This window comes from Centropristis striata, chromosome 1 (genome assembly GCF_030273125.1).
Source record: "Centropristis striata isolate RG_2023a ecotype Rhode Island chromosome 1, C.striata_1.0, whole genome shotgun sequence".
NCBI lineage: Eukaryota > Metazoa > Chordata > Actinopteri > Perciformes > Serranidae > Centropristis > Centropristis striata.
The window spans coordinates 1,421,359-1,442,695 of NC_081517.1; the positions used below are offsets into that span (position 1 = coordinate 1,421,359).

At 38.7% G+C, this 21,337-nt stretch overlaps 1 protein-coding gene across 1 annotated transcript in view; it reads right to left on the reverse strand.

Annotated features, from left to right (window-relative positions):
- Positions 1 to 362: 362 nt before the first annotated feature.
- The window catches only part of cc2d1a (coiled-coil and C2 domain containing 1A), a 41,142-nt gene continuing 20,167 nt past the window's right edge, over positions 363 to 21,337 (reverse strand). The window contains exons 11-28 of the mRNA XM_059349084.1: positions 19,238 to 19,310; positions 18,497 to 18,630; positions 16,364 to 16,439; positions 16,161 to 16,237; positions 15,882 to 15,977; positions 14,594 to 14,716; positions 13,279 to 13,337; positions 11,695 to 11,811; positions 8,798 to 8,871; positions 7,950 to 8,008; positions 7,696 to 7,847; positions 7,509 to 7,599; positions 5,307 to 5,462; positions 4,247 to 4,369; positions 3,029 to 3,155; positions 2,847 to 2,923; positions 2,015 to 2,062; positions 363 to 748 (exon numbers count right to left, since the gene is read on the reverse strand). Of these exons, the coding sequence (XP_059205067.1) occupies positions 716 to 748; positions 2,015 to 2,062; positions 2,847 to 2,923; positions 3,029 to 3,155; positions 4,247 to 4,369; positions 5,307 to 5,462; positions 7,509 to 7,599; positions 7,696 to 7,847; positions 7,950 to 8,008; positions 8,798 to 8,871; positions 11,695 to 11,811; positions 13,279 to 13,337; positions 14,594 to 14,716; positions 15,882 to 15,977; positions 16,161 to 16,237; positions 16,364 to 16,439; positions 18,497 to 18,630; positions 19,238 to 19,310 (1,695 nt within the window). The 3' untranslated portion in view covers positions 363 to 715. The remainder of the gene's footprint in view (positions 749 to 2,014; positions 2,063 to 2,846; positions 2,924 to 3,028; positions 3,156 to 4,246; positions 4,370 to 5,306; positions 5,463 to 7,508; positions 7,600 to 7,695; positions 7,848 to 7,949; positions 8,009 to 8,797; positions 8,872 to 11,694; positions 11,812 to 13,278; positions 13,338 to 14,593; positions 14,717 to 15,881; positions 15,978 to 16,160; positions 16,238 to 16,363; positions 16,440 to 18,496; positions 18,631 to 19,237; positions 19,311 to 21,337) is intronic.

Consider the following 21,337-nt stretch of genomic DNA (forward strand, 5'->3'; position numbering starts at 1 on the left):
CTGATCTAGTCGTCTCCTTGGTGACACAAACACTAATCCCTCATTATGGGATGTAGGCTGCGGCGCCCCGAAGCCCCATTTTTTTATTCCCATATCACACCACTCCAAACGGAGCAGATTACTGTAATCTGGGAACACTGGAGCAGACAGATTAGATTAAGCTCATTACACACATAAAATATGGGAAAAGGGGTTAAAAACACCTCAGTCCATCGCTTAAACACACTTCAGAACACACACACACATAGTTTTTGGTCTTCTGCGGACACCAGCAGACTCTCTGAGCTGGTGCCGAATGTAAAACTTCTGACTGATTAATTCTCAAAGGATAGATGGGAATAAAAAAAACAATTATCAGAGCACAGGTAAGGTCTGTAAAGCCGTTTTAGAAGCAGCTTTCTCAAGTGTTTAAGTGCAAATAAGCCTGCTGCTCCCTTAACTGTTTAACACATTTTAATGCTTCGTTTTTCATTTCTGTGTCCCTTTGTAGTTACAGATTTCTTTTTAATTACTGTGGCAGGCGACAAAACCACAAGTGACACGAGTTATATGACAGAATTATCCGCTTGGTTCATGCAGTTGTTATGGACATGAGTAGCACAGGATCATGCTAAAGGTGCTTAAAGGACCCACTGTAGTGTTTGTATACGAGTGTATGAGAGAGAGAGATGATATAACAGTACTCCAGCCAAGTCTCCACTCCTTTACTCTCCTCTCATCCTGTTCGCTTCCTCTTCAGAGATTCCAGCTGCAGCAGAGAGAAAATCACTACATTAGGTTTTAAATATGCATAGAGAGAGAGAGAGAGAGCCACGCCCACCGGGAGGGAAAACTAAATGTTTGTTGTATGATATATTGGGGTCGCAAGATGATTTCTGGGGGTCGCCAAATCATTCTGGAAGTCAGCTCTGTCTCCACTGTGTTAAAGTGTTCATGTGTTTTTAGTGTCTTTTTTGGTCATTTTGTGTGTTTTTTTTTCGTCATTTTGTGTCTTTTTGGTCATTTTAGGGGTTTTTTAATAATTTTGTGGTCAATTTGTGTCTTTTTTGGTCATTTTATTTCTTTTTTTAGTCATTTTGTGTCTTTTTTTGGTCATTTTGTGTCTTTTTTTTGTCATTTTGTGCCTTTCTTTTGGTCATTTTGTGTCTTTTCTGGTCGTTGTGTGTCTTTTCTGGTCATTTTGTGTCTTTTTTTGGTCATTTTGTGTTTTTTTTTTGGTCATTTTGTGCCTTTCTTTTGGTCTTTTTGTGTTTTTTCCTGGTCATTTTGTGTCTTTTTGGTCATTTTGTGTTTTTTTTTGGTCATTTTGTGTCTTTTTTTGGTCATTTTGTGCCTTTCTTTTGGTAATTTTGTGTCTTTTCTGGTCATTGTGTGTCTTTTTTGGTCATTTTGTGTTTTTTCTGGTCACAGAATGGGCGGTATGGACGATGTATGTGTGTGACTAGATAATGTTTCTGAGCTTGATATGTTGATATTATTTAGCATGTCAACCAGAGACGACTAGCTAGCTGTTATTTAAACTAACGTTAGCTAACGACAACACAAGTTTCATAGTTTCAAAGTGCTTTAGCTTAACTTACACAAATATAGTTAGCCTGAAACTGAAACATGGATATAAGACCTAATGATAAAATGACTGCTTCAGGTGTAAAGTTAAAGTAAAGGCATACTGAGACCACCTGCTGTCTGCTGTCACTTCTGATGTGTCACGTCTGTAGACATCCGTGTCCACTTTTGTCCTCTTAAGAGCTTGTTTTTGACTCGGAATAATCGGTTTGACAGCTTATAAAAGTGTAGTTATGGGTTCTTTACCCACAGCAGCTTTTAGACTGTTTCTGTTGTTTGCTAGCGGAAGGAATTGACAAGGAGGCACCTTCAATACAACAATACAGAGTCAATTGAGAGCGATGAATTGTTTTCCCCTCTGGTGTGGGCGGGACTTAATTGCGCCCTGTCTCTATGATGACAAAACCTCAAAACCTTGTTTATATTGATGGTTTAAAGCAACTCTTACCTCGTTCTCCACCATCTTCAACCTGCCCAGAGCATCCTTAGCAGCATCCTGTAGAAAGAGAATGACAACTTTTTGGTCATTTAATGTCTTTTTTTTATGATTTTGTGGTTAATTTGTGTCTTTTTTTTGTCATTTTGTGTCTTTTTTTGATCATTTTGTGGTCAATTTGTGTCTTTTTTTGATCATTTTGTGGTCAATTTGTGTCTTTTTTGGTCATTTAATGTCTTTTTTTTTTTATCATTTTGTGTCTTTTATTGGTCATTTTGTGTCTTTTTTTGATCATTTTGTGGTCAATTTGTGTCTTTTTTGGTCATTTTGTGTCTTTTGATTATTTTGTTGTCAATTTGTGTCTCTTTTGGTCATTCTGTGTCTTTTTTGGTCATTTTGTGTCTTTTTTGGTCATTTTGTGTCTTTTGATCATTTTGTGGTCAATTTGTGTCTTTTTTGGTCATTTTGTTTCCTTTTTTTGGTCATTTTGTGTCTTTTCTAGTCATTCTGTGTCTTTTTTGGTCATTTTGTGTCTTTTGATTATTTTGTGGTCAATTTCTGTCTTTTTTGGTCATTTTGTTTCTTTTTTTGGTCATTTTGTGTCTTTTTTTGATCATTTTGTGGTCAATTTGTGTCTTTTTTGGTCATTTTGTTTCTTTTTTGGTCATTCTGTGTGTTTTTTGGTCATTTTGTTTCCTTTTTTTGGTCATTTTGTTTCTTTTTTGTATGATCTGAACTGTGCGTGTGAGATTGTGTTCAGTGAGTGGGGGTCACGGACAACATGCATATTAAATTGTGGGTCGCGACTCAATAAGCTTGAGAACTACTGCCCTAGTGGACTCACCCTGTTGCCTTGGCTGGAGTATTTCTTCACCGAGTCGGCGTAGCCCTGCACGGAGCGGCGCAGCACGTTTTCATACTCTACACATGTGGTGAAGAGAAACGTGGGTGTTTTAGACATACTGTATACTTACACTACATGTGTCATATAAGTCCACACTGGTACGTATTCTGTGTGTTGGTTACCCGTCAGCAGAGCTGAGGAGCCTCGCTCCAGCTGAGCTTTCTGCCACTGCAGCCTGTGTGTGAGCTCTTTGTGCTGATGGACGAGGTCAGACGGGGGATCCCGCCGCGCCTTTCGGTACTCTGCAATCTGAGAGACAGGCGTAATGACGGACAAGACTTCTGCACCTTCGGGCCATTACAAGCATTAGAGAAATGGATGTTGTGGACGGGACACGCATACATAAACACACACACACACACACACACACACAGGAGGTACAGAAGCCTTAAATGCAGAACTAGCAGGATGAAAAACAGCTTCTTTCCCTGGACTGTCACAACTCTTAACACTCAGAACTCTCAACACCCACACAGGATAAATTAATTAAAAGGTGCAATAAAACGGACATGTGCAATACAATTGATATGTGCAAAACACTCAATTTACCTCATGTATAAATTATAGCATTTAACCCTATAAAGCCTGAACCGTGAAATAATTGCCAGAAAATTCTAAATTTTCAAAACTAGAGTGTTTGTTGAACCGGCTAACATTTTTTCTAATTCAATATCAATTTTCATATATGAATTTAATTTGGATCATATTTGATACATCAGGTCTTTTTGTGCAATTTGTTGCTCACAATTTGCTTTTCTTGAACTAACATAATCACATAAAACCTAAAAATATTTTTAACCAAATAAAACTTTGACTTTCCTTTTAACATTTTCCTCAAACATACAAAATATTTTTTTCCATATAAAATAACATCATACATCTGCTGATATGAAGTTTTCACGCAGCAGTGACAGATCCACCAGTGGAACCAGCAAATCATTTTTGTTACATCTGGTATTTTTGTGAAATTTGTTGCTCAGTTTTTTTAATCATCAATTCATGTATTCATCAGGTTTTTCAGGAAAAGAAAATATCACACTGATGATGTAGAGGTCTCAAAAACGTATATATCAAATATGATACACTTGGCTTTATAGGGTTAAAGTAGCCATTTATTTATTTTTATACTTATTTATTACATGACATGTCCTTGTTCTTGTTTTTGTCCTTGTTTAGCTCGGTATTTTTTAAATGTTTTTATTCATGTTGTCTTGTGTTATGATTGTCATAACTATGCACCTTATGCAGTGGCACTTTCAATTTCGTTGTATAGTGAACTATATAATGACAATAAAGACTATTTGATTTTGATTTTATTTTTTGATTTGACCCATGAATACCTTTCTCTCCAGCCGCTCCCTGTCGTAGCTGAGGAGGCTGAAGCTGTGGAGTTTGTACTGAGGAGGAGAGTTGTTGCTCCTGCTGCTCGCTTCATGTTTGGGTCTGGAGCGAGGAGATGGAGCCTGATTCAAAGGAACACACACACACAACAAGACTTCACTGAACTGACAATATGGAGAGAGCCGGTGGTGTGAGCTCATTTTACTGCTGCACGTAGAGGCCTCGCACAGGAGGCTCCTGGGTTACAACTGATTAACTACAGAGCAGCAAAATGATCAAAAAAAAGACACAAAATGACCAAATGAAGACACAAAATGACCAAAAAAGACACAAAATGATCAAAAAGACACAAAATGACCAAAAAAAGACACAAAATGACCAAAAAAAGACACAAAATGACCAAAAAGACACAAAATGACCACAAAATGATCAAAAATACACAAAATGACCAAAAAAAGACACAAAATGACAAAAAAAAGACACAAAATGACCAAAAAAGACACAAAATGACCAAAAAAAGACACAAAATGACAAAAAAAGACACAAAATGACCACAAAATGATCAAAAAGACACAAAATGACCAAATAAAGACACAAAATGACCAAAAAAAGACACAAAATTACCAAAAAAGACACAAAATTACCAAAAAAGACACAAAATTACCAAAAAAAGACACAAAATGACCAAAAAAAGACACAAAATGAGTAAAAAAAACAAACACAAAATGACCAAAAAAAGACATTAAGTGACCAAAAAGACTAAAAAGACACAGTGGACTTCCAAAATGATTTGGCGACCCCCAGAAATCATCTCGCGACCCCAATTGGGGTCCCGACCCCAAGGTTGAGAACAGCTGCTTTAGAGCATACGGCCCCTCTGAAACTTGTCCTGTCCACCAGTTTTTAGGAGGACACACTGGCTTGTTTTTTCACGCAGTAACACAAGTGTCTAAGTGCAAACACGCCCCCTGGCCTGGTGGAGGCGCTCACACAAGAAGACACAACTTTGCTCCTCTTAAGTTTCCTTTCACGGTTTAGACACATGAAAACTCTACTCACCCGTTCCTTTTGTCTCTCTGGAGGAGAAAGGGAGGACACCGGTTGAAGAACCAGCCACTTCTCCGTCACCGGCTGGAGGTCAGCTCCTGATAACGGCTCTCTGATCTTCACCCTCACCTCCAACTTTCCTCCCGTAGCTTTACGTCCATCCATCACCTGCCGATCACACACACACTGTTAGAAAGCTCCATGCACGGGTGCATCTGTGTTTACTTGTTAGAGCCATTTTGTATATTGTGGAGAAGCTGATAAATAATTCTGATTTGATTCATAGTTCTTTATTGAGGTTGTAGGAATGCCTATTGGTTAGTAGTGATTGCACTCTTCTTATTGGCTGAGACGTGTGTAACGTCATAATTCACCTATGGCTAAGCCCCGCCCCCTCCACTCACTCGGACAAACTGTCAACATTCGGTGACGGGCGCTATGGCAGCTGTGACAGTCGGAGAAATTTCACAGGAGGCAATTAATCATTTTTGGAGACAGAAAGATGAAATATCATCTCGAAGTCACCAAAAGGGCCTTAACAACCCTAACAGGTTAGAGGTTTTCACTCGTCTTTTCACCCCACTGACACCGCTCATTCTGGTGCTTGTTTTTTTTTTTTTTAAAAGATTATTTTTTGGGGCATTTTTTGTTTTTATTGAAAGTGACAGATAGAAAGGGGTAGACAGAGGGGAGGACATGCGGCAAAGGGACCTCAGGCTGGATTCGAACCCGGGTCCGCCGCAGCAAGGACTCAGCCTTAATGGTAAGCGATCTACCAGTGTGAGCCACCGGGACGCCCCTTCCGGTTCTTGATGTAAACAAACAGAGATCGCTAAGTGAACACCTCCTGCAGCAGCAGCACATACACACTGTACTGCTACAGAGCTAACTGTAGCTAACTGCCGCTAACGAGGTCGGCCGGCTTGTTAACCAGCCGGCCGACCTCGTTAGCGCTCGTTAAGACGGACTCGCTGGATTTGTCTCCAGTCATTAATGAGGAGATGTTGTGTCAGAGTTGCATGTACCCCATGCACACTGTTTGACCATTTTAAACTTAAAATCTCAAGAAAAAACACATAAAAAACGACTGAAAACTGACTAACTTCAATGCATTTCAATGGATGTGGAAGCAGAGAATGTCCGAGTGTATTGAGTTAGCTATGCGCACTGTGATTGGCTCCTAGTGTTTGGGGGTGTGGCTTAGCCATAGGTGAATTGCGTATTTTGTTTTAATTAAGATTATGGAGACGAGGAGAGCACACTAGTTTATGACCGTGCTCATAAATATTATTATTTTTTGGATTGCTGCAGTTTATTGTTTGTAATGCTCAAACAAAAGGTTTTCAATAAACCATAAGAAAGAAACTGTGGGATTTTTTTACAGCTTAACCCTCCTGTTGTCCTCGGGTCGAGGAAGGAAGAAGAGGGAAGGACGCAAAGGGAAGTAAAAAAGGATGGAGGAAAGAAGGAAGGAAAGAAAGAAGGATGGATGGAGGAAGGAAGGAAAGAAGAGAGGAGGAAAAGGAGAAAGAATGGAAAGGAGAGAGAACGAAAGGGGAGGAGGAGAAGAAAGGAAGGAAAAAATAAAGAAGGAAGGAGGGAGAAAAGGAGGGAGGCAGGAAGGAAAGAGGGCAGAAAGGAAGGAGGAAGGAAAGAAAGAAAGAAAGAAAGAAGGGAAGGAAAGGGGGGGGCGAGGGAAGGGAAGAAGGAAGGAGGATAGAGGAAGGAATGGAGGCGGGAGGGATGAAAGAAGGAAGGAAGGAGGAAAGGAGAGGAAATCAGGAGGAAGGAAAGAAGAGAGAAAGGAAAGGAGATGGCGGAGGAAAGAAAAGAAGGGAAGGAGCGAGGAAAGGAAAGGAAGGAAAGAAAGAAAGGGGGGGCGAGGGAAGGAAAGAAGGACGGAGGATAGAGGAGGGAGGAAAGAAGGAAGTAAGGAGGAAAGAAGAGAGGAAGGCAGGAGGAGGAAGGAAAGAAGGACGGAGGATAGAGGAGGGAGGAAAGAAGGAAGTAAGGAGGAAAGAAGAGAGGAAGGCAGGAGGAGGGAGGAAAGAAGGAATAGTCAAAACAGATTGGGTCAATTTGACCCAGAAGGACGACAGGAGGGTTAAGACACATAAACTCCATCCTCATGCTCCATAATTGAAGTGTGCGTTTTAAAGTAAAAATAGACGGAGCCACACTAACACTTGTCATTAACTTATTATTATCACTCACCTCTATTATCTCTCTCATGTCACAGTGGTTTTCTAGAGCCTCTAGTTTCAGCTGAGCAGTGCCCACAACTTTGTCTGTCTTAAACAAGCCTCTGGAAATACAAAGAAAGAAGAACGTAACAAACATGACATTAGAACATAAATAATGAGGATAAACAGGGAAGCTTCTCGATGGGTTTTTTTTTTACCCCTTGTGGACGATCTCAAACTTGATGCCTTTGGACTGGACGACCCGTTTGAAGCCTCGGTGGGTGCGGTTGATGTTGAGTTTGAAAGTCTCTTTAAACTCTGGGCTGTTGGTATTCTTCACCGTGCTTGTTTTGTCCCTCTGAGCCTCCTCCTACACGCACATAACATGAATGCATTAAAAAACACATCCGGATATAAACAGAGTGAAATATCCATAATCTACTCAGCAAGCAAGCGAGAGAGATTTTCTTACCGTACTGGGAAAAGGAAACTCGAACTTCACGCTGGCATCCAGATCGCTGGGTGAGACACCTGGAGGCAGAGAGGTAGGTGTTACAGAACATAGTCCAGAAGTCATAGACGGATTTCAGAATAAAGGCCTCCTATAAGAAGTGAGGAGCAAGTTCCCAAGCGAAATTTTGAGTTTTTGACCTTCTAATTTGTATCAAATGGCCACCAAATTGCTCATCTTGCTCAGTCGTTGGATCATTTCCACTTAGTTTTTCTGTAAGTAGGCAATCAAAGATGAGGAAATTAAGTTTCTGGATCTATAGTCTAGGGTCAGAGCAAGGATATAGTGGAGGCTCAGTGTCTTTTTTTATGTATATATATGTATGCAAAATACCAACTGGAACATTTAAAAGTGATATTGATTGAATAATTATGTCGGCCTTAAAAAAACCACACAAATAATGCTTAATTTCACCTTAAAAGTTGGTATTTTGCATATATATATATAAAAAAGACACTGAGCCTCCACTATATCCTTGCTCTGACTCTAGACTATAGATCCAGAAACTTAATTTCCTCATCTTGATTGCCTACTTACAAAAAAACTTGGGGAAAATGGTCCAACAACTGAGCAAGATGGGCAATTTGGCCGCCATTTTGATATGCAAATGAGAAGGTCAAAAACTCAAAATTTCGCTTGGGAACCATTTTTTTGGATTCAGCACCCTTGAAATAAGTAAAGTAGGCCGGTTCCTGACTTGTACCCATAAATGCTCCTCACTTTCACTTTTTGGACAATTCCATCTAGACTAACATACTTTAAAACATTACAGCCTGATTAATTCAAACACAGAAACCTGGCTTCTTCACCTGCGGGAGCTGGTAGATTGATGCCTTTGATGACGTACAGTATCAGGTCGTTGAGTGTCAGGCTCTGGTGGATCCTAAATGCCAAAATAAAAAATAAACCAGGGGTCATGGTCATTGAGAAACAACATGATGAGTGGCAGACAACAAGCAGTCAGCATCACTGGAAGCCAAACAATCCCGGCTGATGAATGAGTCACTGCCAGATTCAGCTAGCTGTTAGCTCGCTATGATACTGGAGCAGAGCCACAGTGAGTCACAGACAATCTGACTCATCTACCGCTCTAGTCAGGGAAAGTCTAAAAAAATAAATAAAATGCCTTTTTACAAAATTAAACATCTGATGTGTTGAAAATCGTTATAATCAAATATACTTTTCGTTTTTGCAGCCTGATCTCAGTTTCAGTGTTATATATTTAGGAAACATACCAATCATTTTCAAGGATTTCAAACAGCCGTACGAACCCTGAATAATAAGAAAAGTATAAATATCTAAAATATGGATGAACTGTACAGAAAGTTTGGTATGTGCAGACTCTAAAGTAATAAATATATATTAATAAATAACTACACTGGGTGTGGAGTTGGGGGGAGGGGCAGAGAGAGATAATAATAGTTGAATATTGCACAGGAACAGTGAGGTGAGGTGGTGTTGTACACGTACACATATTCAATAGTTTTGTTTTGCTTTCAGTCTGACTGTGAGAGGGAAGAAGCTGTTGAAAAAGCGAGTTTTATGTGTGATGATACTGTCTGCTCTGCTGGGTCTCAGGTTTGTGTCTGAGCAGAGAATGGGCTGGATGGAGTGAGTCTCAGTTTAAGTTAACGCAGGTCTATTCTTTCTTCAAAGCCACCAGACTCCTTTGACCAATTACAGTTTGGATTTGATGATGCTGCTAGAGTAAAAGTCCATGAAATATCACTATTACAAAAACATTTGGGGTCCTTTTATGGAATATATGGAGAGTGTAGATTTAAGTAATGTGGGGAATGAAGCCAACGAGGCGTAGTTAGGGGTAATCCCTTGCAGTGATCTAAAATAATTTTTATTTTGATATGTGATTTCTTTATTCTGTGTGAATTGTACATCTGCATTTGTATTTTTAAACCATGCTAAATAGTGAAATAACCTGGGCTAACTCGTGATAAGATGGAGAAACTCTTATTATTATTATTATTCTGGTTGTTGTTTCTTTTGTTTGTTTGTTTTTGTTTCTGGTTTTTGTTTGTTTGTATTTTATATTTGCACTTTCACCTCAGTGTTGCTCTATGTTATCTTATAAATTCCTGATTTTCAAGGAAGGACAATCTGAATGCTGGACAATAATTTAGTTGCCCCTGATGTCTCCTTTGTTGTGAGAGCACTCTTATTTCTGTATATTTATGTATTTTGGAAACATTTTGAAAACTCAATAAAGATAATGTTGGCAAAAAAAAAAAGTCCATGAAATACAAAAGATGGTCAGTTTGACCAGCTGACTGACCTTGTGGCATCTCTAGAGTCCTGGCTCAGAAGCGTTTACTTAAAAACTTCATAATAACCTCGCAGCATATTGCAACTCAAGTAGTCGCAGACAAAACTAGACTTCTGCACTTCCTTTTGGCTCAGTTTTCAGACTTTAGGAAATCTAGCCTGGGACGAGTGATTTCAGCCAATCACAGGTGACTTCAGAGAGAGAGGGCGCTCCTGTTGGCTCACCTACAAACACAAATACTCGTGCATGTCCCTTCGAATGGTAAAAAAACCTAACTGGACTGCAAGTTGAGAACAAGTTGCTGTTTCAGCAACAACTGGCGGATGAATTCATCATAAAGCGTGCAGTGTTTCCCACAAACCAGATAGCAATTTGTGGTGCTCCACTGACACCGGTAAAGTCCTAAATTCTTTAAATATATCACTTTATTGACATTTCAAACATTTTTAGGCGAGAAAGTAGCCATTTAGATCCCCAGTGCGTCGTTAATTTGTCTAAATACCAGCTGTTTACACTTTTGTTCGGACGAATTCGGCGCTACTCAAGCTAGCCATCGTGAGCAACGCTCTTCCAGTTACATTCACAAAAACAAAACGCCCGTTGCCCTTTATAATGATAGAATTTGTGCTTTTACTTTGAAAACAGGAAGCGAACCTACCCTCGATGTAGCTAGCTTGAAGCAGCCGTTTTGACTGCCATCGTCCCGTTAACGGCATTTGCGGCAACCATTCAATATGCCTTAACGTTACCAGAGAGTCTTGGCAGCTCTGAGATCGGCCTGGTTCATTGTAAAACATTTATTTATTGGTGTGAATGCGGTGTCTTCTGTGCGTAGGCTAACGTTGCGGATGTTACAGTTTTTTTAATGTCCTAGAGAGGGGAAAAAAATAACAGAATCATTTTGTGGCGGTCGTCTCCATTATGTGGGGGTGCGACACAGAATGGTCTATGTGTGGGAAACATTGGCGTGTCTAAAACAGTCTGAAAATGAGCACAATAAAAATGTGTAAAATTGCTAGCAGTTTAGCCTTCTGCTAACTGTAGCTATTTCAAGTTCATGTCTATTTTGTGGCCCACAAAGAAAAAAGGACTAGATCTCTAAAATAATTATCATTATATAAAGCTACTAGGATCAGAGTCACAGGCAGGATGACTGACATTAGTGACTACTAAATACTCGCACAGGTCAATGCATGAAGAGTGTGCTGGTGGTTGTCTGGTGGGAGGAGCTTAGCACAGAGAGCTGCAGAGCTTCAAATTCTGGCGTTTTTTGTTTTTTTTGCCTTTTCCATAAAAACTGCATACCCCAGTTTTAACGTCTCTCTGTCCTCATGGAGCATATGTCATTCAAAGAAAATACATCATAAGGAAATATTTGTATACTATCAGCGATTATTATTCATTATCTATGAGTGTGTTGCTGACTTGACAGTGTTGAAGGTCCTCTCCTCTGTGTGGCACTTGGGGACGGGCTGTCCCTTGGCGTGGGCGTTCTTCAGGATCTCGATGCTCTTCATGCTCTCCTCCACAAGCCTCTCAAACCTGCAGACAGACACAGACGCTCATGTTATTGCCATTTATTATGGTGCTTGAACTGCCACAGGACGGATCTCTGCACCGACAGTGGTTATAGTACGCCAAACAGCCCCATTTGCAAAAACAAACGCATTTATTCCTGTATTTTAAACATTTTAGAACACATACACTACTGGTCAAAAGTTTTAGAACACACCAACTTTTCCAGAATTTAATTGGAAATGATGCAGTTTAATGTCTCAGTGTACTCTTTTTTTTACTTTCAAAACACTATCATGCTCAATAAAGAATTTTAAATGTTGCAAATGTGCATTAATTTCAGAGTACACTGAGACATTAAACTGCATCATTTTCAATTAAATTCTGGAAAAGTTGGTGTGTTCTAAAACTTTTGACCAGTAGTGTAGCTTTGATGAATTTACAATGTAAATAGTCATGAAAATAAAGGAAACGCATTGAATGAGAAGGTGTGTGTCCAAACTTTTGGCCTGTACTGTATCACCTTTATGGTTCTAGGCAACATATTTAAAGAAAAATGAAGCAATGCAGACAGGAACGCATGATGTGTAATGGTTAAATGTATGTGAGAAACTGTCAGAAAAATCTGTGAGGAAAACATGCAAATTATGCAGTGTGACATAAAAGTTACACTGTATGCACTAAGGTGTGGAGAGAAACCGTAAAATCAGTCTGTGTTACCATGGTAACACCCCTCCTCTACTGTGATGAAGTTAAAATAATCAATTTGTAAATACATTTTAAATTCACCAATCATAGCCATTTTGCAGGCAATTACCAAACAGCTGGTCGTCTGATGTGAAAATGTGTTTATTTTTCTGTTTTCTCTGTCTTTTTTTAAAATTATAGTCATGGAAAAAATGATTAGACCACCCTTCTTCAATTTCATGTTGATTTTAATGCCTGGTACAACTAAAGGTTCATTTGTTTGGAGAAATATAATGATAACAACAAAAAAAATAGATAAAATAGTTTAATTTAAAAGCTGATATCATGCGATTTTCCATGGTTTTCTTGATAAAAAAACAAAATCATTATCAAGAAAACAATGGACAATGAATAAATATCAGCTTTTAAATTAAACTCTTATGAGCATTTTTTGTTGTTGTCATTATATTTCTCCAAACAAATGTACCTTTAGTTGTACCAGGCATTAAAAATAAACAAGAAATTGAAGAAAAAAAGGGTCTAATACTTTTTTTCCATGACTGTATATTCTGAAAAAACAAACAACTTCATTATATATGTATTAAGATTAATATTATACCATAAAATCAAAGACTCAGTAATGAAATAAATCTATTATTGGTCCAATATTCAAACATTTAAGCACAGTTTTAACCAAAATCAACTCAACTAAACTTCTAGCACCAGAAAAGAAAAGTTTTAAATTCCATCATGGTTGCAGATAACAAGTAATAAACTTTATATAATAAAATAAAGAGTGTCTCTTACTTCAGAGCCTCAGAAACGTTGCCCAGGAGTGTGAGCTGCTGAGAGTATCCCAAACATTTCTGTAGATCGAGACAGAGAACAAAAGAAGACGTAGGCATGAAAACAAACAATAGCTAAAGGCAACAAAATAATACAGAACAATGTGATAGGTCTATTTAAAGCAACTATGAGTAAGTTTCATTTTGTGTTGATTTTGTTGTGTTTCCATGAGCCTCAAACTTTGAGCCGCCTCGTGCTGTAAAGATCTTCATCTGTCAGGTTGGACATTAGTTTTAGAAACCAGTAAAAGAAAGATGCAACTTATATTTAGTAGCAGTTACTAGTTGCAGTTTTTTTAGCTGTTTGCTGGATGTAAAGCGATGAGGTAATGCATGTATTTGGGGCTTTGTAACATTAATAACTTTATATAATGATGGTTTAAAGATGGTGAAATAAAATAAACTTTGTTGAGACACCAACGTAAATTCATATATTGATCTAAAACCATGTTTTGTAATGTATTTCCGAAATAAACACAGATTACACACCTGTCTAGGAGGAAGAGGGACAATTCAGGATCCATTTTAAATGATCCATCAATAAAAATCTCCTCCTGCTAACGAACTACTCACTGCAAATAACAACAAAAATAGCTCATAAAAGTTTAATTTAAGAGCTGATATCTAGACATTTTCCATGGTTTTTCTTGATAATAAAAGAAAATCATTATCAAGAAAACAATGGACAATGAATGCAAATATATGCAAAATACCAACTTTTAAGGTGAAATTAAGCATTATTTGTGTGGTTTTTTTAAGGCCGACATAAATATTCAATCAATATCACTTTTAAATGTTCCAGTTGGTATTTTGCATATATATATATATACATAAAAAAGACACTGAGCCTCCACTATATCCTTGCTCTGACCCTAGACTATAGATCCAGAAACTTAATTTCCTCATCTTTGATTGCCTACTTACAAAAAAACTAAGGGGAAATGGTCCAATGACTTAGCAAGATGCGCAATTTGGTGGCCATTTGATACAAATTAGAAGGTCGAAAAATTTCGCTTGGGAACCATTTTTTTTGGACTCAGCACCCTTGAGATATGTAAGGTAGGCCGGTTCCTGACTTGTACCCATAAATGCTCCTCACTTCTTATAGGAGGCCTTTATTCTGAAATCTGTCTAGACTATAACCAGTAAAAAGTAATTTCAGCTTCTTCAAAGAGCTGCACAACAAGAAAAGTGATGAATAATCCACAAGGCCACAATCCCAACATTATGGTACCACCATGTGCCCATTCAGAGAGAACAGAGTTGTGTTTTCTGACCTCATGCTGCTTCCTCAACAGCTCCATGAGGCCGTGGTACTGTTCACTGGAGCGAGGGGAGAGAGGAGAGGAGCGGGAGCGAGCCAGGGAATAATCCTCGTCACTGACCGGAGCGCTGGGAATCTGTCGGGAAGGAGACGATTTACACATGAGGCGAGAAACAAAAAAATCTGTCCGCTAGAACTCGTGAATATCTGTTTCCAAGTTGGTGTGAAACTCTGCAGACAGACAGGAAAACAAACTAACAGAGGCACAAGCTTCATATTCTTGGTAATTACACTGTGGCGCTGAGTCAGACAGAAGTACACGGGTAATATGAAGCAAAGATGTTAAATAGAAGTGAGACAAAATGAAAGAAAGTCATATGGGACTGGAAATATCACACACACACACACACACAAACAGGTACAGAGACAAACACACAGAAGGTGAGACGCCATTGAGCACAAAGGTGTTTTGATTTCACCTCCTGCTTCCTTTCTGCTGCTTCTATTTCTGTCCCATTACGTGTTAACAGCTCACACTTTTACAGGGCTTGAAGCAAAAGAAATTCCTGTGCCTCAAATTGTGTTATCTAAAATGGAATAAATAAAGTCCAAAATAAAATAAACTACAATAAACGGTCAGCTCCTTTAAATCAGGACTAAAAACACTATAGTTTACTGCAGCGTACTCTTAACTTTAACACTTATCTGCTCTACTCTACTGCCCTTACTTTATAACTACACAATGTTTGACTTGTGCTTTTTATTATTTTATCTCTTTTTTTATCCTGCTGTATCTTATTTTATCCTATTTATACTTTTATTTCTATTTCCCTGTTTTAATTGACTGTTTTTACTGTTTTCAATTATGTCTTGCTGTTTTTAATGTGTATGTAAAGCACTTTGAATTACCTTGTGTTGAATTGTGCTATACAAATAAACTTGCCTTGCCTTGCCTTGCCTAAATTAAATTAAATCTTTTTTCACCAAATATGTGCACATTATCGCATTAAAAAGTGCAAATAGCAACAAGAGTACAGAAAAAAAAATTTGCAGCGTAGTTGGAGGAGCATTTCACCCTTTGCACATACTTTGAGAATGAGAATGTTTAAAAAGCTGCGTAATCCTTTTGTGAATTCGGCCCACAAAGATACGGGGATAAGGTCTGCAAAAGACCATACAAACAGATAAAAAAATGACAGTTTTACTTCCTCCTGTGACAACACCTCTAACACACACACACACACACAAGCTCTCCATCTTCATCCCTTTCATTCCTTTGCACATGAGGATAGATTTATGACCTTGGTGATATCAACAGGTAGGCCAGACTTGGCAGCAGTGATCATGGGGTCCAGTCCCTTGGCGTGTCTGAGGTGCTGCGCCGCTCCAGTCATGTCCTACCAACAACAACCACAAAACAGAAGCATCAGTCAAACAGCAACACAACAGATGTTTAAGACTCCAATAAAACAACAGGCGGCTGTGATAAACACATCTACAAAAACACAAAGATGGCAGGGAATCTATCTGTAGGAAAGAAAAAAAAACAGAGAAAGAGAGAGAGAAAAAAGTCAGTTTACCTTCATCTGTTTTGAGCGCAGCGCTGCACGCAAAAAAGCCTGTCGCCTTAGCAACAGGAAATCCACTTGCTGCTGGGCTGCAAGGATAATTAAGAGAAAAAGAAAAAATGAAATTCTGCCTTACTCAAACACTTGTTTGGCACATATTGTACGTGTGAGCAGGCAGGTGAGCACGTCCACACAAACACTCGCTCTGAACGCACCTTTAGGTCCCAGTTTTAGAGCGGAGGCCTGAGGAGCGGGAGACTTTGCTTTCTGGGCGGGTGGACGCACTGCAGGCTGACGAGGGAGGACATATGAGGGTAAGGGTCATTATACAAACGGCATCAAACATACAGATAACAAGATACAGAGCTGCAACATCTTCAGATATTAGTGAGCTTGATTACGTTCCTCTACAGATACATTTTAAAGCAAAAATACTCTCATATTCATGGTATGAATTCATGGTCATTGAACAGGGATTGATAAAAAACTATATGACCTATCGAAACGTGGATTAATACACCGATACACAAGACTTGTGTCTACTGTTTAAAGTTTAAATGGAGTCTCTAGGTGAAATTATGCCGGAGAAGTAGACGTTTAAAAATCTCCAATTCTTCTTCTTTTTTCGCTAATTTTTTGTCGGCCGTCCCATTCATTTCAATGCAAAATTTTGGGCAGTATTCATATCATAGAAAAATATTCGATTCACACTTGGTTTAACACGGTCCCACATGAAATGTAAAAAAAAAAATCAGTCTTCCATGGTTTTTCTTGATAATGCTTTAGATTATCAAGAAAACCATGTTAAATGTCTAGATATCAGCTCTTATATTAAACTCTTATGAGCTATTTTTGTTGTTATCATTATAATTGGCCAAACAAATGTACCTTTAGTTGTACCAGGCATTAAAATGAACAAGAAATTGGAGAAAAGGGGTTTGGTACTTGGTTTAACACGGTCCCACATGAAATGTAAAAAAATAAATAATTGAGAAAGTTGTTGGAAGCATTTCTATACGACGGCGTATTGGGGCCAATTTTGAAAAAAAAAATCGGATCCAGGGGAGGGGGGTAATATTTTGAAAAAAAAAAACTTGCAAATTTACAAGATTAAAATGGCAAATCTACGAGAAAAAAAGTCACAGAATTACGAGATTTAAAGTGGCAAATCTGTAAGGAAAAAAAAAGTAGCAGATTTATAAGGAAAAATATACCTTGATTGTTTGCTTTTACTCTTCCTGTAAGTCGCTTTGGATAAAAGCGTCTGCTAAATGACTAAATGTAAATGTAAATGTAAAAAAAAGTCGGAAATATAGTGTTTTGTCTTTGTCAAGGAACCTGAACACAACACAGACACCGCCCAGAAAGCAGGGGATGGCACACAATCACTGGCTCCATAATGTCTGAAGAAAAAGCTATTCTGGGAGCCAATTGTCCAGACGCCCCGCAATTTATACGCCTATCTTCCATACTGTTGACCCAGTGTGCAACTGTGCCGTCCCCTGCTCTCAGGGCAGCGGCTGTGGTGTGTTCAGGTTCCTTGACAAAGACAAAACACTATTTTTCGGACTTTTTTTTCCTCATAAATCTGCTACTTTTTCTCATAGATTTGCCACTTTTTTCTCATAAATCTGCAACTTTTTTCTCACAAATTTACCACTTTAAATCTCGTAAATCTGCAACTTTTTTTCTCGTAGATTTGCCACTTTAATCTCGTAAATGTGCGACTTTTTTCGAAATACCACCCCCCTCCCCCCGGGTCTGATTTTTTTTTTTCATACTTTGCCCTAATACGCCATCATACTTCTACTCTTTCTGACTGCACCAAAATTGGCGAGAGCTAGCTGTATCAGAATAATTAGTGCACTAAGCATCTTTTCACTGTTTAACTTGTGACCGCCATTGGCTGACAGAGCGTTAGTGGTTGTAAAACATACAATAATAACAATAATAGTAATATCTGCTACCAGGATAAAGTGAATTTCAGGTTTCCTTTTTTTTTTATTGGCTCTCGAAGTTGTGATCTACCTAATTTAATTTCAGATTTAAGGTGCTCATACATCTCCTTCAGTAGAGGAATGTGAAGGCACATTCACATTTTAGGGCACATAAACATAAGAAAAACATATTTTTTGAGTCTTTAACTAAATACACAGTTTCTATCTGTGAACAACCAGTGTTTTACTTTACTGTGAAGCATGAAGTTGGTGAGGAGGCAATGATTTAACAGAAGCTAGCCTGGCTCACAGTGGAACAGTGCTAGCTTTGGTTAAAAGGCAACCAGAGTTCTTGGCTGCACAATAACAAACTGACCATTTGTCAGTTCCTTCATGTGTTTATTTATTTACCTTGGCAGCTTCTCTTTGTCCCTCCTCTTCATCGTCTTCAGCGTCTGCGTCCTGATTAGCTATTTTCATCGCCGTTTCCAGGACACCCATGAAGTTCTGCTGACCCCCCTCTGAGCCCTGAAGGGGGGGACAGCCTGACACACACACACACACACACACACACACACACACAGACACACACACACACAGACACACACACAGACAGACACACACAGACAGACACACACACACACACACACACAGACACACACACACACACACACAGACAGACACACAGACACAGACACACACACACACACACAGACACACACACACAGACACACACACACAGAGACACAGAGACACACACACACACACACACACACACACACAGACACAGACACACACACACAGACACAGACGCACACGCACACGCACAGACACAGACACAGACAGACACGCACGCACGCGCACACACACACACACACACACACACACACACACGCACACACACACACACACACACACACACACACACACACAGACACAGACACAGACACACACACACACACACACAGACACAGACACAGACACAGACACACACACACACACACAGAGACACAGACACACAGACACACAGACACACAGACACACAGACACACACACACACACACACACACACACACACACACACAGCTTACTGTAACTACTAAGTGACTCCTAGCAGCACTATGATCCTGAAACACACCCAGAGGACGTTACCTGGTGGAACAGGTAGATCAGACAGGCTGACAGGTCGTCCAGCTTTGTGAGCTTTGATGGCGTCCTGGTATTGCTGTAAGAAAAGAGAAGATGATTGATAATTCTGTTATTAAAGGAAAACTGGATACTCTTATATTATTATACACTGGTATTGTTACTCTGTGTTAGCAAATACATTCCCTGATTATTATCCATGTTCTTCCTTTTATTAAGGCTTGCAATCTTCACTGTAAATCAGTAAAAAAAAAACTGCATATTTACCAGTGCACAACCTCCCCAATTTTCCATTCCCACCCCAAATATAAAGTGGCTTTCTTGCAAATAAAAACACTACTGACAAAAGCAAAACTCCCACATGTAAATCAATGTCATCAATGTGCTTTCACTCCTACGAAACCAATATACACGCAGCAAAACAAGTTGTTTTGTCCTTTATTTGAAGTTTTCGTCGAACTTTTTAAAACTTTCTTTTTCAGATATAAAGGCTTCAGCTCTACCAGGATAAAACAGAAGTGCTGGTTAGGGTTAGCATAGCCTCAAACGCTCAAAAAGAGAGAAACCCGCCTGGGAACTAAATCCACCAGGACTAACCCCAGTGGAGTGTCCATGCGTTTTTGACCTATGATGAAGTATGTGCAGAAGCACACCTGTTGAAAAAGACAGTTTAATGTCTCAGTCTACTCTGAAATTAATGCACATTTGCAACATTTGAAATTCTTTATTGAGCATGATAGTGTTTTGAAAGTAAAAAAAAGATTCAATATCACATTTATGTTGGACTAAAGGACTAAAAAAAATACACAAAATGACCAAAAAAATACACAAAATGACAAAAAAAGACACCAAAAGACACAAAATGACTAAAAAAATACACAAAATGACCAAAAAAAGACACAAAATGACTAAAAAAAGACACAAAAATTACCAAAAAAATACACAAAATGACAAAAAAAGACACAAAATGACTAAAAAAAGAAACAAAATGACCAAAAAAAGACACAAAATGACCAAAAAAAGACACAAAATGACTTACAAAGACATGAAAAGAATTCAAAAATGGACAAAATAGCCCAAGACTCCATAGAGTTAAGTTGTTAACCCATTTCTTGTTCCCTGAAAAAGGCCTACTTGTATAATTCTGAAATGTACATTATTTTCCAGTTTTGGTTAAGCTTACCTTTTTTTATTTACCTCTGGCAGTTCACCACTTACCTTTGGACCCTTTCAAGCTGTTCATTTGACTTGAACTGCTTGAATTTCAATAAAAAACTGGAAAAATTGGGGCGTTCTAAAACTTTTGACCAGTAGTGTATATATACTTGAATTCATAATATTGTGGAATGTCACAGTTTCTTATTTTCCTGTTTTCAAGATTTTCATTCAGTTACTTAATAAAGTTAGGACAGTGGTTCCCGACCTGGGAGTTAAGACCCCCAAAGGGAGAACAAGAGCAGTTTTGAGGTTCCCCAGATGCTTGCTTAGAAAAAATAAATAAATAAATAAATAGAATAATGTGGGGAATAGTTTTTACATTACTGTGCGGGTTTTGTAGCAATACTCATTGTTTAAAAAAGTTTTGTCTCTTGTCTCCATACACCCTGAGGAAGGCGCAAGCCAACATGCGTTGGTGTTTTTCATATGTAACCCATGTTAAAAAAAAGGGTTTTTAACTTTTCCACCAATCCACCAGAGTGCCTGCATTTTCTTCTTTTGAATACTCATTGTTTATTGGGTAAATTAGGAGATCCTAGAACACAGACTGTTCCGATAGCGACAGGAAAAAGGGAAAAAAAATCACTGAATATTATTTATTTACAATTACTAATCAGAGCATTCACAATAATGAACCAAAATCAGCACGAGGAAACATAGAAGCTTTCTGTCATCGTTGTTGTCATGCAGGATCTGATCATTCTGGGGGTCATAATCAAAAAGGTTGAGAGTATTGATTTATGATAATGGGGGGGCCAATCAGATTTCAGGGGAGGCTACTCCCTGGACTCAGCCCTGCTCCAAACAAGCCGAGAAGGAAAAAAATCTAGGATTTATTTTCGATTCATATTTTTATTTCAAGGCTGATGTGTGGGATGTCACAAAACC